This window comes from Sinohyriopsis cumingii, chromosome 6 (genome assembly GCF_028554795.1).
Source record: "Sinohyriopsis cumingii isolate HCF-2022 chromosome 6, ASM2855479v2, whole genome shotgun sequence".
In the NCBI taxonomy this organism is placed as follows: domain Eukaryota; kingdom Metazoa; phylum Mollusca; class Bivalvia; order Unionida; family Unionidae; genus Sinohyriopsis; species Sinohyriopsis cumingii.
The window spans coordinates 137,588,156-137,606,932 of NC_142966.1; the positions used below are offsets into that span (position 1 = coordinate 137,588,156).

General features: G+C 34.3%; 1 protein-coding gene across 1 annotated transcript in view; it reads right to left on the reverse strand.

The window, feature by feature from the left end:
- Positions 1–17,183, reverse strand: part of LOC149798079 (TBC1 domain family member 19-like) — a 123,769-nt gene extending 106,586 nt beyond the window's left edge. Inside the window, exons 1-4 of the mRNA XM_089963160.1 lie at positions 16,747–17,183; positions 7,463–7,535; positions 6,388–6,509; positions 3,860–3,934 (exon numbers count right to left, since the gene is read on the reverse strand). Of these exons, the coding sequence (XP_089819286.1) occupies positions 3,860–3,934; positions 6,388–6,509; positions 7,463–7,535; positions 16,747–16,842 (366 nt within the window). The 5' untranslated portion in view covers positions 16,843–17,183. The remainder of the gene's footprint in view (positions 1–3,859; positions 3,935–6,387; positions 6,510–7,462; positions 7,536–16,746) is intronic.
- Between the last annotated feature and the right edge of the window lie 1,594 nt (positions 17,184–18,777).

The following is an 18,777-nucleotide window of genomic DNA, read 5'->3' on the forward strand; positions in this document are numbered from 1 at the left end:
CTATAAAAAAATTACAGCTATGGGATGGAACCACTTTCCTTTTTAAAAAAACACCAGCTGCTGATGGTGTTAAAACATAAATGAGGAACCAGACTGAAAATGAAACAAGAGTTCCACAGACTGCAGTGTCCTACCCATGATGCTTTCTGCTTACACAGCTCTAGTACCGTCCTACCAGATCTTTTGCACTGCTTAATGAAATCTCTGCCATATGACACTGCTCCAGTGGTTAGAGCATCTACCTCAGATGTGGGAGGTCATGGGTTCAAACCCTGGCCAAGTCATACCAAAGACTCATAAAATTGGTACTAACAACTGCATTGCTAGGAACTCAGCATTAGGATTTTAGTGTTAGGACTGGTCGACCTGGTGTCAGGATGATGTGACTGGGTGGGACATCATGCTACATGTATGCGGCATGATGCCCCAGTACTTGAAATTACTATAAACTGCCACGCTGCTGATATTGTAGTGATATAACTGAATTTTTTTAAAATCTACATTCAAAATCCAAAACATACACACTCTCTGCTATATGAGGACCTCATTTAAGTTTTTTTCACAGTGGCACAATAGGCTTTCTTAAAGCTGGATAATTGATTATATTTGCTGATAAATAAAACATTGGCTGATTGAGACACGATCCTGCATAGGTCTCTATAAAGTAGTGTTAACACATATTCTTTAAAAGCTTTCAATACAATCTTAGTTAAGGTTAAGAAAAATAATGAGATAGAAAGAAATATCATTGTAATGTTGATGTCCACAAAGTTTAGCAGTCTGTCTGTAACAGAAATCATTGACACATTTTACCAGCCCCTTGCAGGTCTGAGATTTCATGGAGTCACATGTGAGTCTTGCTAAAGGAGACAAAAGCAAGGGAAAACTGGGTGTTAACTTTAGACACAAAGTAACATTACTCCAAATTTTCAGCTGAATTCAGCAAATGCTGCAAAACATATATGAGTTTCAAAAATAATTCATCACCTTTGTAGTGTGCATGCCAGACAGTAGATATCACATACAACAGCAATATACAGGAACTGATGTTACAGTAGAAGACTTTCAAGGACACACACAGCACCTGAATGTTATTGAAAATAACAATTCAATTGTTACCTCACCAACAAGAATTTGTGGGTATCCACTACATGTCTTATTATTCCCTTCATTTAATTCTTTTTTAACTTTTGGAAACTGAGACCATCTGAGAAACTCCAACATCCCAAATTTAGTGTGTAAATACAACTTATCATTTATTGGCCAAAAACTTTACAGTGATTTTTATAAATACTGTAGATCTTTTCACACTTATCAAATGGTAGGAAATCCCAATCAGAAGATACGTAAGGCTCATCTGCAACCTATTCCTGCATTTGATGAACCATTTAGCAGAATAATGGTAGATTTTGCTGGTCCCTCACCTAAGACTATAATGTGTGAGTGCATGTGTGTTTAGATATGTTTGAATTAACACATGACAATTCAACACCCTAAGTCCAGAAGAAAAAACATGGTCTTCGACTTTGAACCTGATGTCAAGGATAAAACAATACTGATCTCATCTCTGATATTATTAAGAAGTGCAAATAAGATAAGTTTGGTTAAAATCCATAACTAAAACTTTGTTTAAGTGCTTGATTCACAAGTCAATATAGTTTTAAAAAACAACAAGTTATGACCACTGAGCAGGAAATCACTGACTGCATTTTAAGATATATCCACAAACCAAATTTGATATAAAAAAGATCATTCATGGTTTTATGTGTTTTCATAATTTCAAGCCATTACACAACTACTGACCTTAAAATCTGAGTTATAGTGTTAACTATCAACATATTTACTTCAGACAGTAAGTAAAACTAGAGCTGTATAAATATTGAATATCACCCAAACCCTTTAGCTCAACATTGCAACCAAGTAAATATTTGATATTTGGTGATTTGTGGCAGGGTAAGTAGTAAATATTTAATATTTGGTGATTTGTGGCAGGGTAAGTAGTAAATATTTGATATTTGGTGATTTGTGGCAGGGTAAGTAGTAAATATTTGATATTTGGTGATTTGTGGCAGGGTAAGTAGTAAATATTTGATATTTGGTGATTTGTGGCAGGGTAAGTAGTAAATATTTGATATTTGGTGATTTGCGGCAGGGTAAGTAGTAAATATTTAATATTTGGTGATTTGCGGCAGGGTAAGTAGTAAATATTTGATATTTGGTGATTTGCGGCAGGGTAAGTAGTAAATCTCTGATATTTGGTGATTTGCGGCAGGGTAAGTAGTAAATCTTTGATATTTGGTGATTTGCGGCAGGGTAAGTAGTAAATATTTTTTTGATATTTGGTGATTTGCGGCAGGGTAAGTAGTAAATATTTGATATTTGGTGATTTGTGGCAGGGTAAATAGTAAATATTTGATATTTGGTGATTTGTGGCAGGGTAAGTAGCAAATATTTGATATTTGGTGATTTGCGGCAGGGTAAGTAGTAAATATTTAATATTTGGTGATTTGTGGCAGGGTAAGTAGTAAATATTTGATATTTGGTGATTTGTGGCAGGGTAAGTAGAAAATATTTGATATTTGGTGATTTGTGGCAGGGTAAGTAGTAAATATTTAATATTTAGTGATTTGTGGCAGGGTAAGTAGTAAATATTTGATATTTGGTGATTTGTGGCAGGGTAAGTAGTAAATATTTGATATTTGGTGATTTGTGGCAGGGTAAGTAGTAAATATTTGATATTTGGTGATTTGTGGCAGGGTAAGTAGTAAATATTTAATATTTGGTGATTTGTGGCAGGGTCCTGACTCTTATGCATATAAAACTGAAGTCCTTTTCATCATGTCATTACTGCATGTAGTCGCAAATTTTCATTACCATCAAGTACTCATCAAGTGAAAGTAGATATACATATGTGAATACAGAGTACTGATATAAGCTTTCTCTTGAACCATTAAGATTGAGACAAATGGTTTTTTTTTACCTCTGGCTTCTACCTCTACTTGCAGTGTTCAAATCCTAGATCAACCTACCCTCCTTGCTGTTGGAACATTCAGAGTTCAAACCCTAGATCAACTTTACCTTCATTGCTAATAGAATATTTAGTGTTCAAACCTTAGATCAAATGATCTTTATTGCTAATGGAACATTCAGTGTTCAAACCCTAGATCAAATTTACCTTCCTTGCTAATGGGACATTCAGTGGTCAAACCACAGATCAAATTTACCTTCCTTGCTAATGGAATGTTCATTGTTTAAACCCTAGATCAAATCACCTTTCTTGCTAATAGAATATTCAGTGCTCAAACCCCCAGATCAAATTACCTTCCTTGCTAATACAACATTCAGTGTTCTAACCCTAGATTAAATTACCTTCCCTCCCTTGCTAATGGAACATTCAGTGTTCAAACCCTAGATCAACTTACCTTCCTTACTAATGGAACGTTCAGTGTTCAAACTCTACATCAAATTACCTTCCTTGCTAATGGAACATTCAGTGTTCAAACCCTTGATTAAATTACCTTCCCTCCCTTGCTAATGGAACATTCAGTGTTCAAACACTACATTAAATTACCTTCCCTGCTAATGAAACATTCATTGTTCAAACCCAAGATAAACATACCTTCCTTGCTAATAAATTATTCAGTGTTCAATCCCTAGATCAACTTACCTTCCTTGCTAATGGAACATTCAGTGTTCAAACCCTAGATCAACTTACCTTCCTTACTAATGGAACATTCAGTGTTCAAACACTACATTAAATTACCTTCCCTGCTAATGAAACATTCAGTGTTCAAACCCAAGATAAACATACCTTCCTTGCTAATAAATTATTCAGTGTTCAATCCCTAGATCAACTTACCTTCCTTGCTAATGGAATATTCAGTTCAGTACACATGCTATTCAAGCTCTTTAATATTCTCTTCTCCCATGCTTGCTGAAAAGAATGTAATGAAACTTTTCAATTTAGATAATATAATATGTATTTATTAATAGACAGTATAACAGCATATCAGCACAATATAGAGTGCTGATTCACTCAAAGACTGTCAACCAATGGATCTCAATGACTGGACTTTTGGTCATGGTATGCAATCTGGAATTAAAGTTCTTGAACTAAAGTTGCTGTGCTCATGATTTTCTTAGCAGACTTATATGACCATGACCTCTGACATCTAATTACCAGAATCAAATGGTCTAAGATTGAGATCTCAAGTTATTGTGCAGACACTATTTTGCTTCTGTTAGTCAATGACCATGACCTTCCAACCCCACCCAATCAACACATTTCTTTCCAAACCAACATACAAATTCATACACAAACTTTTGTGATGGTTTATGGCTGTGACCTGAAATTTGTGTGCAGATTTTTAAAAATCTTCTTTAAAGCAATCTGACCTTGACCTTTCAGTCTCAAATCAATAGATGTTTTCCTTACCTTAAGTTCAAGCTATCAACAAAGTTGTTCAAGGTATGTGATGCAGAACTAATGTTATTCAGCAGAAACCATTTTCCTTCCTTAAGTCACAATGACTTAGACCTTTGACCTTTTGATCCAAAAATGTGTGGGCTTCTTTCATAACTAAGGTGCAAGGTATTCACAAAGTTTAGTACTGGTACATGGCACAAAACTAATGATATTGTTCTTTTTTTAGTCACAGTGATCTTGATCTTTGAATGGTTGACCTAAATTGTTAAGCTTTAACTAAGCTTACCCCGGTCGTAAGCAATCCACAAAGGGTGATACAGGTCTATTATCTAGAACTAATGTTATTTTGTGGAATACCTTTTCTTTTTTCAGTCAATGATCTTAACACTTGACCTTTTGGCATCAAAATTGATAGGGATATTTTTCTTATATTCAAGAAAATGTAGCCATGGATGAGATGTAGAACTGTTAATGATACTGTGTGTAAACCCTTTCTTCTTTCAGTCACAGTGACCCGATCTTTGTCACCAAATTAGATTGAATTCTTTCTTACCCCAAGCTATTCCCCAAATTTGGTCCTGGTTTGTGATGTAGAACTAATGTTATTGTGCAGAAACCATTTGTTTTCTTTCTGTCACAGTAACCCTAATCCTTGCACTTATGACCCCAATATATTGATAGGCTTCTTCCTTAACACAAGCACAAGCCATCCACAAAGTCTGGTGAAAGTAAGTGACATAGAACTGAAGTCATCATGGAGAAGATTAAAGCTAATGCATGTACAGACAGTAATAGGATAAAATGTTTGACCAACAAGGCAGACAGATACAAAAATAGAACCAAATCTTCAGGAAGATAAAACATTCCAAATTAACATAAAGTAAGATGAAAAATCTGTATCAAACATAGCATCAATTTTCTGAAGCTATCAATATTGATGAAATGGAAAGTAATTTATCACTTAAACACTAATGGATTAGCTATACTTAAAAAACCAGTCCCAAAAACAATCATCAATAAAAAATATAACATTGTGTAATTGGAAAACTATGCATTGAACTAGGCAATATCAACACTAATGCCAACATAGATAACTGTGTTCTGCAATTGCCAAACAGAGATAACTGTGTTCTGCTATTGCCAAACAGAGATGACTGTGTCTTGATATTGCCAACAGAGATGAATGTGTCTTCATATTGCCAAACAGAGATTAATGTGTCCTGATTTTGCCAACTTAGATGACTGTCTTGATTTTGCCAAACAGAGATGACTGTATCTAAAGATAAACTAATACTGTTATCTCTTTCTGAAATAAAAAGATGACATATATGTAGTACAGTTTCCTGTTACTTTCCATACATGCAAGTACTAGCTAAAAGTGTATGTGTCACATGGTAAGGAGGGAGATTCCTGGACGAGTATTACCATACATGCATGTACTAGCTAAAAGGGTATGTGTCACATGGTATGGAAGGTGATTCATGAACAAGTACCTCTCATCTATGCATGTACTAGATAAAAGTGTGTGTCTCTTGGTATGGAGGGTGATTCCTGGATGAGTACTTCCCATACATGCATGTACTAACTTAAAGTGTCACATGGTATGTAGGGAGATTCCTGGACAAGTACTTCCCATACATGCATGTACTAGCTAAAAGTGTGTGTCACATGGTATGTAGGGAGATTCCTGGACAAGTACTTCCCATACATGCATGTACTAGCTAAAAGTGTATGTGCCACATGGTATGGAGGGTGATTCGTGAACAAGTACCTCCCATCCATGCACATACTATTTAAAAGTGTGGGTGTGGCATGGCATGGATGGTGATTCCTGGGATGAGTACTTCCCCTCCATGCATGTACTAGCTAAAGGTGTATGTGTCACATAGTATGGATGTTGATTCCTGGACAAGTTCTCAGTTCACCCAATTAGTGTAGGTACTGCTTTAAAAGATCAATACCTGTGCCTTCCTAAGATAGAGCAAAGGTTCCTTCAGATGATCACTGGGAGCAGCATTAGGAGTCAACCTGGAATGGGTCTGTAGGTAGGTGTAGATTGCATTTTTTAATTTCCTGTCCCATCCTGCACACCAACAAAAACAAATGATCAATAGACCAATTAAATTCATCTCGAGTATCATTTTATGTTTTTAATCCTGCCTAGAGACTTGAATAGACTTCTAGCTACCTTCCTCCACGTAATTACTGCAAGATTCATTCATAAACATAGCCTAATCTATGTGTATGGCAATGATTTAGTAGATTATCACCCTATATCAGAGAAAAAGTCACTACTAATGAAAAGTCAATTTATTATCTGTAAACATCTGTTTAAAACACTATATACACCAAACACTATAAATATAATGAATACTATATATACTGAACACTCTATATATATATATATATATATATATATATATATATATATATTGAACACTATATACACTGAGCACTATATATATATATATATATACACACACACACTGAACACTATATACACTGACTCTCTTTTATGATATTGTTCACAGAAACTATTAAGTGTATAACAAAAGCAACTTCGACATTAATACATATAAAGGTATAATCTGTAGCCATCAAAACCAAACATTTTCATAATACTAGATAAAACAAAAAGGAAAAAACTGCAACAACAATGAAAAATCTGTAGACAACATGAACAATACAAACATACGGTGCAGAAGATTCACCATCATTTTAGTTTGCATAACTAAAGATATAAACATTGGTAGACCACTTGTAAATTATTCAATATATACATGGAGCAACATATTAAAACAAAAATGCTTCACTTGAATGGCATTTTTTTATATTAGCTCTCAATAACATGTCTGAGTTAAGAAAAATGAAGATGTTTACATACCCAAATGTAAACCAAAACTCTCAAAGAATATGTTTGGGATTCCAGCACTTAACGTTATCATAGTTTTCAGTGTCTGTAAGAAATTTAGTTATGAACAAACTCTAATAGAGTGACAAATGTAGAAGATTTTTTTTTATATAAAAAAATCTTACCTGATGAATTTAGACCATTCTGGACTCCTTTTTTCAGTTCTGATAACCTGATAGATGGTTTTGAGACTTCATGCTGGAAATAGATACCATTTTCATCATCTGACAAATTTATCAGCAATTTAAAGACTGTTGTTGATCTTTATAATTAACAGCTGTTCATATCTACATGATACTGATGATACTCTGTTTATATCTACATGCTATTGATGATACTCTGTTTATATCTACAAGTTATTGATGATACTCTGTTAATATCTACTTGCTATCGATGATACTCTGTTCATATCTACATGCTATTGATGACACTCTGTTCATATCTACATGCTATCAATGATACTCTGTTAATATATACATGCTATTAATGATACTTTGTTCATATCTACATGCTATCAATGATACTCTGTTAATATATACATGCTATCAATGATACTTTGTTAATATATACATTCTATCGATGATACTCTGTTCATATCTACATGCTATTGATGATACTCTGTTCATATCTACATGCTATCAATGATACTCTGTTAATATATACATGCTATCGATGATACTCTGTTCATATCTACATGCTACTGATGATACTCTGTTAATATCTACTTGCTATCGATGATACTCTGTTCATATCTACATGCTATTGATGACACTCTGTTCATATCTACATGCTATCAATGATACTCTGTTAATATATACATGCTATCAATGATACTTTGTTCATATCTACATGCTATCAATGATACTCTGTTAATATATACATGCTATCGATGATACTTTGTTCATATCTACATGCTATTGATGATACTCTGTTCATATATACATGCTACTGATGATACTCTATTCATATATATGTGCTACTGATGATACTCTATTCATATCTACATGCTATTTATGATACTCTATTCATATCTATGTGCTACTGATGATACTCTGTTCATATCTACATGCTATTGATGATACTCTGTTAATATCTACATCATACTGATGATACTTTGTTCATATCTACATGCTACTGATGATACTCTATTCATATCTACATGCTATTGATGATACTCTATTCATATCTATGTGCTACTGATGATACACTATTCATATCTACATGTTTATTGATACTCTATTCATATCTACATGTTATTGATGATACTCATTTCATATCTACATGCTATTGATGATACTCTGTTCATATCTGCATGCTATCAATGATACTTTGTTCATATCTACATGCTATTGATGATACTCTATTCATATATACATGCTACTGATGATACTCTATTCATATCTACATGCTATTTATGATACTCTATTCATATCTATGTGCTACTGATGATACTCTGTTCATATCTACATGCTATTGACGATACTCTGTTAATATCCACATACTACTGATGATACTTTGTTCATATCTACATGCTACTGATGATACTCTATTCATATATACATGCTATTGATGATACTCTATTCATATTTATGTGTTATTGATGATACACTATTCATAACTACATGTTTATTGATACTCTATTTATATATACGTGTTATTGATGATACTCATTTCATATCTACATGCTATTGATGATACTCTGTTCATATCTGCATGCTACTGATGATACTCTATTCATATATACATGCTATTGATGATACTCTAGTCATATCTACATGCTATTGATGATACTCTAGTCATATCTACATGCTATTGATGATACTCTATTCATATCTAAGTGTTATTGATGATACTCTAATCCTATCTAAATGCTATTGATGATACTCCATTCATATCTACATGCTACTGATGATACTCTAATCCTATATATATGCTATTGATGATACTCTATTCATATCTACATGCTACTGACAATACTCAATTCATATATACATGCTATTGATGATACTCTAGTCATATCTACATGCTATTGACGATACTCTATTCATATATACATGCTATTGATGATACTCTAGTCATATCTACATGCTACTGATGATACTCTAGTCATATCTACATGCTATTGATGATACTCTATTCATATATACATGCTATTGATGATACTCTATTCATATCTACATGCTACTGATGATACTCTATTCATATATACATGCTATTGATGATACTCGAGTCATATCTACATGCTATTGATGATACTCTATTCATATCTACATGCTACTGATGATACTCTATTCATATCTAAGTGTTATTGATGATACTCTAATCCTATCTATATGCTATTGATGATACTCCATTCATATCTACATGCTACTGATGATACTCTAATCCTATCTATATGCTATTGATCATACTCTAATCCTATCTATATGCTACTGATCATACTGTAATCCTATATATATGCTATTGATTATACTCTATTCATATCTACATGCTACTGATGATACTCTATTCATATCCTACATGTTATTGATTATACTCTATTCATATCTATATGCTATTGTTGATACACTATTCATATCTAAGTGTTATTGATGATACTCTAATCCTATCTATATGCTATTGATGATACTCTATTCATATCTACATGCTACTGATGATACTCTATTAATATATACATGTTATTGATTATACTCTATTCATGTCTACATGCTATTGATGATACACTATTCATATAATAATAATAATAATAATAATATTAGTAATAACAATAATGAGGACTTTGTATAGCGCCTAATCTTTCGAAGCTCTAAGCGCTTTACAACATTAGACAACACCTATAAGATAAGAAACATAATCATATTATTACAAAAACAAACAACATGAAATTAGAAAAACATTAAAAAATAAAAAACATGCTGAGAATATTTCAGGTAGGAAACATTATTAGGTCTTTAAGTTTGTTCTTGCAGTCGAAATAAGTGAGTTTTGAGAGCCCTCTTGAATGTGATCACTGTGTCTTTGTGTCTAAGTTCAGTGGGCAATTCATTCCACGTTGCTGGGCCCTGGTATGCAAAAGAATGCTGTCCATATGACTTTGTTTTCATAGTGGGAATAATGAGTATATGATTGTCAGAAGAGGAACTTAAGTATCTTGCTGGTGTGAACACATGGGTGAGGTCAGATAGGTATGTTGGACTGGAGTCCAACAGTGAAATGTAGCACAGAGAACAAATTTTGTGTTTGATTCTGGATCGAATGGATAGCCAGTGTAGGGTACAGAGCAGCGGGAAGGTGTGCTCTGATCGTGGTACTCTAAGTATGATTCAAGCAGCTGTGTTTGAACTTTTTGAAGTTTCTGGAGTAGATATTGAGATGAACCAGACAGAACTGAGTTACAATAGTCCAGTCTTGAAAGTACTAATGAACACACAAGTGTTTTAGTGGCATCAACTAAAAGATATTTGCGAATTGAGCTGATGTGTCTCAGCTCAAGATATGCAGCCTTGCATATGTTCATGACATGTTGGTGCAATGTGAGAGTACTGTCCAGAGTAACACCTAGGTTTCATACTGATTGTGTGAATTTAATGTTGATGTTGCTGATATTTACTGTTTGAGGTAAAGGATGTGAATGAGAAAGTCTTTGTGTTGTGATCAGAATGGCCTCAGTTTTATCATCATTCATCTGCAACTTGTTACATATCATCCATGACTTCACATCAGAAATGCACCTCTCTACACCTTGGATGGTAGCATCAACTTCAGCTGGGTGGCTAGATTTGTATATTTAGGTGTCATCAGCGTACAATTGGTGAGACACTGGATGATGATCTATGACACTTGAGAGTGACTGAGTGTACAGAATGAAGAGAGCAGGTCCAAGAACAGACCCCTCTGGAACACCACAACATAGATCAACTGGGCTGGAGTGTATTCCATTTGCAGATACAATTTGTGTCCTGTTGACCAAGTAGGACTTGAACCACAGTAAGGCTGTATCATGAATGCCAAATACACACTGGAGACAGTGAAGTAATATATCATAGTCTATTGTGTCAAATGCTGCAGACAAATCAAGGAGGGTGAGGACTGTAACGTTACCACTATCCAACGCAGAGAGAATGTCATTAACTATTTTTAGAAGAGTTGTTTCAGTACTGTGGCAAGGCAATATGCAGATTGTACATTGCTAAAAAGACTATGAGAATTTAGATGAGATACAAGCTGGGATATATATGTGTTATTGATGATACTCTATACATATATACATGCTAATGATGATACTCTATATTACCATTATAATTGTTTAAAGGTTAACCTCTGTTCTTTCAACTTACTAAATAAAACTGTATATAAAAAGCGCATCAAGTGCAATCAGCCTAGACACAGATCAGCCATTACCTAATGGGAGAGAAATCAGGTTTATACTGTTACAAGCAGTGTAGACAGTGGGATTTCTCTCCTGAAGTAGACAGTGCCTCTGTCATAATGTATACAATGGCCTCTGTCATATAGTAGACAATGGCCTCTCTGTCATAAAGTAGATGGCCTCTCTGTTGTAAAGTAGACAATGGCCTCTCTGTCGTAAAGTAGACAATGACCTCTGTGTCATAAAGTAGACAATGGCCTCTCTGTTGTAAAGTAAACAATGGCCTCTCTGTCATAAATTAGACAATGGCCTCTCTGTCATAAGGTAGACAATGGCATCTCTGTCGTGAAGTAGACAATGACCTCTCTATCATAAAGTAGACAATGACCTATCTGTTGTAAAGTAGACAATGACCTCTCCATCATAAAGTAGACAATGACCTCTCTGTCCTGAAGTAGACAATGGCCTCTGTTGTAAAGCAGACAATGGCCTCTGTGTCGTAAAGTAGACAGTGGCCTCTGTCATAAAGTAGACAATGACCTCTCTGTTGTAAAGTAGACAACGGCCTATCTGTCATAAAGTAGACAATGACCTCTCTGTCCTAAAGTAGACAATGGCATCTCTGTCCTAAAGTAAAGTGGCCTCTCTGTTGTAAAGTAGACAATGACCTCTTTCTCCTAAAGTAGACAATGGCATCTCTGTCCTAAAGTAAAGTGGCCTCTCTGTCGTAAAGTAGACAATGACCTCTTTCTCCTAAAGTAGACAATGGCCTCTGTTGTAAAGTAGATAGTGGCCTATGTCATAAAGTAGACAATGACCTCTCTTTTGTAAAGTAGACAATGGCCTCTCTGTCGTAAAGTAGATAATGGCCTCTCTGTCCTAAAGTAGACAATGGCCTCTATGTTGTAAAGTAGACAATGGCCTCACTGTCATAAAGTATATAGTGGCCTCTCTTTAGTCAAGTAGACAATGGCCTCTCTGTCATCAAGTAGACAATGGCCTCTCTGTCGCGAAGCATACAGTGATCTCTGTGTTGCAAAGTAGACAATGGCCTCTCTGTCATAAAGACAATGGCCTCTCTGTCATAAAGACAATGGCCTCTCTGCCATGAAGTATATAGTAGCCTCTTTATCATAAAACATTACTCAAAATCTCCAGTAATAAGCGTTTCTCCAGATTCAGAAATCTTACTTGAAATGCAAGAATGCAGTCTTTTGATTGGTTAGAATATTTTTCAGACTGATTTGGAGTCAAACAGTGTCATGATAGAGAGGCAATCTATCTATCAATGCATCATACAACAGCAGATCAAGGCCTATGTTTTTCACATTTAGGTGTAGTATCACACAATAGCAAATCAAGGCCTATACTGTTCACATTTAGGTGTGGCATCTTACAATAGCCAATCAAGGTCTTATAATGTTCACATTTAGGTGTGGCATCATACGAAAGCATATCAAGGCCAATGCTGTTCACATTTGAGTGTGACATCATACAATAGCAAATCAAGGCCTATGCTGTTCACATTTGGGTGTGGCATTATAAAATAGCAAATCAAGGCTTATAATGTTCACATTTGGATGTGGTACCATACAATACCATAACAAGGCCTATACTGCTTACATTTTGGTGTGGCATTATGCAATAGCAAATCAAGATGTAAGGCCTATGCTGTTCACATTTGAGTGTGGCATCATACAATAGCAAATCAAGCCCTATGCCATTCACATTTGGGTGTGGTATCATACAATAGCATATCAAGGCCTATAATATTCACATTTGGGTGTGGTATCATAAAATACCATATCAAGGCCTATACTGTTTACACTTTGGTGTGGCATTATACAATAGCAAATCAAGATGTAAGGCCTATGCTGTTCACATCTGGGTGTGGCATCATACAATAGTGAATCAAGGCCTATATCATACAATAGCAAATCAAGGCCTATGATGTTCACATTTGGGTGTGGTATCATACAATAGCATATCAAAGCCTATACTGTTCACATTTGGGTGTGGCATCATACAATAGCATATCAAGGCCTATACTGTTTACATTTAGGGGGTGTTATGCGTAAGTAAATAAGGTAATATAATTTCACTCAATCAACAATTTAAAGAACCAATGTTTCAATTCACATTAGTGTTTGTCATGCTATAAGAATTAGCCTGGTCATTGCCAATAATATAAAATATGGTGGTCCTAGGTCACTTTAAAAAAATCTTTAAATTAACTTTCCTTAAGAGAGATATACAACCTATTCTCTAATTTGTATATATGCATGATACAGTCTGCATATGTCAGAATGACATGGGAATATGCTTATAATGCATGAGTGCACTCAATGACATTGTAGATGACATCATTATACTTATGATGTCATGAACTTTTGCAATATTTCTTGTGTTCTCAAAAACAATCTGGATCATCTACAAAAATTAATTCTTGTGAACAACAAATTCTTTGTTGTAAATTAAAACATTTTATGATCTTTCTAATGTTGTAAAATCTTTCACAAAATGCTCTATTTTTTAAGCAATAATCAATACCACTGATATACCATGCTATTTTTCTAACATTATTTCCCTGTGAGAAATAAGAGAAAACTAATCCATCATGTGTGTCAGTATGTGAAAGATAAATTCCACTTTCGGGACCATTGCTGCTGTCTACAAATTGTGACCTTCATGTGAGATTTGTGTATCCTGCAGCAATCCACATGATAGATTTTAGTATTTCCTTCCAATTCATTGAAGCAAAAAGCAAACATAGGGCAAATTAGCAATGTCTAGTACTGCAATATGAATGATGAAAATAATACAACTAACATCTAAAATTTCCCTACTTCCTGAGCTCAGTAGTTTAGTTTTAACATAATATATATACATGTCATTAATTTTAGTCTCACCTGGTTCCTTTATGCTGCATTTGTGTTTTGGTCTTGTAATAAAGATATGTTCAATTCATTTTTATATCCTTGCTTTTATCACTTTGTTATGCAATCTGTAATTATCTTGTGACAAGTAAAATCACTAAAAACTAATAAAACTGAGACAGAAAAAAAGGGAAATATGTTGTCATGTATCATAAAAGATTCCAAAACATCAAATTTTGCTGGTCAAGTCTGACTGACAAGCTGAAATGGCCAGTTGCTAACTCAACATGTCAGACATATGTCATATGGTGCTCATAATTATTCCATATAATTATTCAGTAATTACTCCATATAATTATTCAGTAATTAGAATAATTCGGCAATTATATCTTCCTAATTATTTAAAAACCTTATGACACAATCTACAGGTATTAAAGTCTATCCTCAAATCTTTAGAATTTTTAAAATGATTGCCTCTAGCTCTTTCTGCTTGTGATGTTAATCCTAACATCATCAGCCTTCAAATCATCAGTGCATTCAGGGCCTTAAAACAACATACAATATTGTCAGTCGATACCCTAATTAGAATCAATGGAAAAAATTAGATGCGACAAAACCATTATAATCACCCATAAAATACTATTATGATGGCTCAATGCCAGCTTCAACTAAATATGTCTGCTAAGCTGGTGCCATGTATATTCAAAACCTACAATATGCTAAATAATAAAAAAAAATTACACAATTTTTTACACCAAAAAAAGCTAAAACATTTAAAGGACAACATTCTATACAGACTTTTTTTAAGAAAGAATCTGTTTTAAGAGAAATATGAAAAGGAAAAATTGTGATTTGGAGGGATAATAAAAGACAGAAGCAACACATCAAATGGAGAATGGGAAATTATACATTTTCTTGTATATCAGTTAATACAAAAGATTTTCTTGCTTTTTACGATAAACATCTTTTAATGTTAAAATATCTACAATTTTCCAATGGCCATATTAAACTGCTAAAAATAATTTCTGGCAATAGCTGAAAACTTTTAAAACCCCGATATATGATATCAGTGCTGCACCCCAAGTTTCCTGTAATTTTTGTCTTTGGTTCTCATTACACCCCTGTGTGCACTTTTGTCAGAGTAAGTTTGAAACATCAACCTATTATTTTTACATATTGCATGCCTGTGCTTGCTTTAGAAATGACTAAAGTCACTAAGGGCCATAAATATTTTAAGATAGCAGTTCATTTCCATTTTTTAAATCATTTTTGGCAATCAAAACATTTAACATTTATAACAGCCTGCTAATTTATAATACAGATTCAATGATGGCTACTAGTGTATTATATTTCAATGTTTGAAATAATGGCAAATGGAACTGAATTTAATTTGGAAAGAAAATAATTCAGAAAGCATGGAATTATTACAGTAAATACTGACATATCAAAGATTTAAAAATAAATTTGTCCAACTCGAGGGACCAGATCAAATTAGGCTCAGACAAGCTCAAATTTCCAATGTATTTTTTGCATATGGGCAAGCAAACAAACTGAAAGAGAGATAAGGAGAAACTGAAAGAGAGATAAGGAGAATGGGGTTAAGTTCCATTTGTAACGCTTTATGTTCTGCAAGTTTTATACATTGTGATCTTGCCACAGTACACATATCAGCTATTTTCGTGCTTACATGTACCACATTATTTGCTTGCATAACTGGCCACATCATATGTCATTTCCATCTTGTAGTTAATATCAATGTCAGTTTCAAATTTTCTCACTCAGATGTGATAATATGAATATTTACTATCTAAAGCAAGTCTGGACAAATGAGGAATCAATATTTATGTTTTAGCTTATCAAGATTGAAGCAAAGAGATAAAAACACATGAAATGAATAACTGACAATCTCAACATTAAATGTCATAATTTCAGCAAGTCTGTCATATGCAAATTCAGGCACTTATAAATGCAAATATAAAACGTTTTTGTACATCATTTGCTTGTTTAGATTACCAACAAATTTCCATACAAATTTTATTACATCTGAATCACAAAAAACAGCATCAGCAGAGTAAACTCAGTAAGCGGGAGACTGCCCATTGAACAATGTCTGGAGCCTATTTCTGTCATTTTCTATGTATTTCATATCTTTAGTTTCATTTACCTGTGCTGCATGCTGCAGGTCTGTGTAGATCTGGGAAGACTTCAGAAACTGAATCAAATTCTGAACGTACCACTGGGAAACGAGTAACTCGCCCATGATTATCGTACTAAGTAAACTGACTTTTCCACATCAGAATACTGCTGGCATGTAAACTTAAATCGGTGTTTTTGCGCAATAATCAATCAATCACACCGTGAAATAATACTCCAACCTGAACCATTAGCATCAGAGTAACCTAAATTCGAGGCAAGTGTACCATAGCAACAGGTCCCGCGTACAGTTAACAGTAATCTTACACTTCATGTGGTGCGAAAAACAGCAAAGAAAATTTACATTTTATGCGTCTTATATTATAATGTTTTGAGGATGAACAAATATTCTTTTAAATCTAGTCTAATGTTGAAAACGCTGTTTCCAGAAGAGCTAGACCGGAAGTGCGCTAATTGGGTCATGAAATTAAACGGCTATACCATGTAAAGAAACGGACAATGATGCCATCGGAAGAATATAACAGAAACTGAAACCCAGAAAATCTAACAGCATTTCTATAAATAATAAAAATGTAAATATATATTTATAAAGTATCCATTTCCACGTGCTTTGGAAAGTTCTCTGTTTAGATCGATTAGGTAAAATAATAACGAAACATGATTTAAAGACCTTGAAGTATAAACTAATCAGGCTGATCAAAAGACAATCCCTCGTTGTCGAACATGAAAATGATACTGAGATATCCTGTCTGTATTAGAGGACTACTTGTGAAACGAATACCAAACAAGTCCCATGTTTTTACTTTGTGGAAAATGGGGTCCTCATTGCTGGTGATGAGGGGTGAGTGAGCTATCTAGTTGTCGTTGCAAATTCATATCGAGAGGACGTTCTTATTCAAGCCAATGAACTCCCTTCATGGGTTAGTTACGATTAAATACAACTTATCACTTATTGGCCAAAAACTTTAAAGCGATTTTTATAAATACTGTAAATCTTTTCACATGGTAGGAAAATCCCAAGCAGAAGATACCTAGGGATATTAGCAACCTATTCCTGCATTTGACGAACCATTTAGCAGAATAATGGTAGATTTTGTCGGTCTCTTACCTAAGACTATAATGTGTGTGTGTGTGCGTGTGTGTGTGCGTGTGCGTGCGTGCGTGCGTACGTGCGTGCGTGTGTGTGTGTGTGTGTCCACAAGATTTCCACAGGAGACTCAATTGAGAAATGGTAAAACTAAAACTATTGTAAAGGCTTTGGTATATTTTTTCCGTTCCGAAATATGTCCAGTCTAATCAATGGTCAAATTTTATGTCTGGAACTTTCAATTAAGTTATGCATTTATTAGGCATCCAACAGTTTAAATCTTCTGCCAATCACTCAGAAAGTCAAGGCGATTTCGAAAGATTTCATCAAACCTTGAAGAATCAAATTCGATCATGTTGCTTGATACAGGAAGGACTGGGTTGAGGGGGATCATTTGATGTTGCTTGCTGCTATGGAATCAGTTCAAGACTCATTGGGTTTTAGTCCTTTTGAACTGGTTTTAGAGACACTGTCTGTGGACCGTTTTGAGTTATGAAAAGAAAGAGAAAAAAACCTCTTTCAAATGAAGATTCAAATATTAATATTCTTGATATGTCTCAGATTTCAAATATAAGTTCTCAAAGGTGTGTGAAGTTGCAAGAAATAATCTACTTTCGGCTCAGTCACAAATGAAATTAAGGTATGAGAGAAATACTCCGGAAAGGAGTTTTCAGCCAGGTGACAATGTTCTGGCTCTCTTGCCCATACCTCAAAATCCTCTTTGGGCTAAATTTTATGTTGGCGGAAACAGAAACAACATTGTCATATAAATATAACAAAGAAATAATTTGATAGATAGAGCCCCGTTAATTATTCAATCAATTTTGTTGTACCTGACACACACAGAGAATATATAAACGATGAAATGGAATCTGATTGTAGTGACTCTGGTTTGAATATCAAACAATCTTGACCAGAAATCTTCATATCTGCAACACGACGAACGAAGTGAAC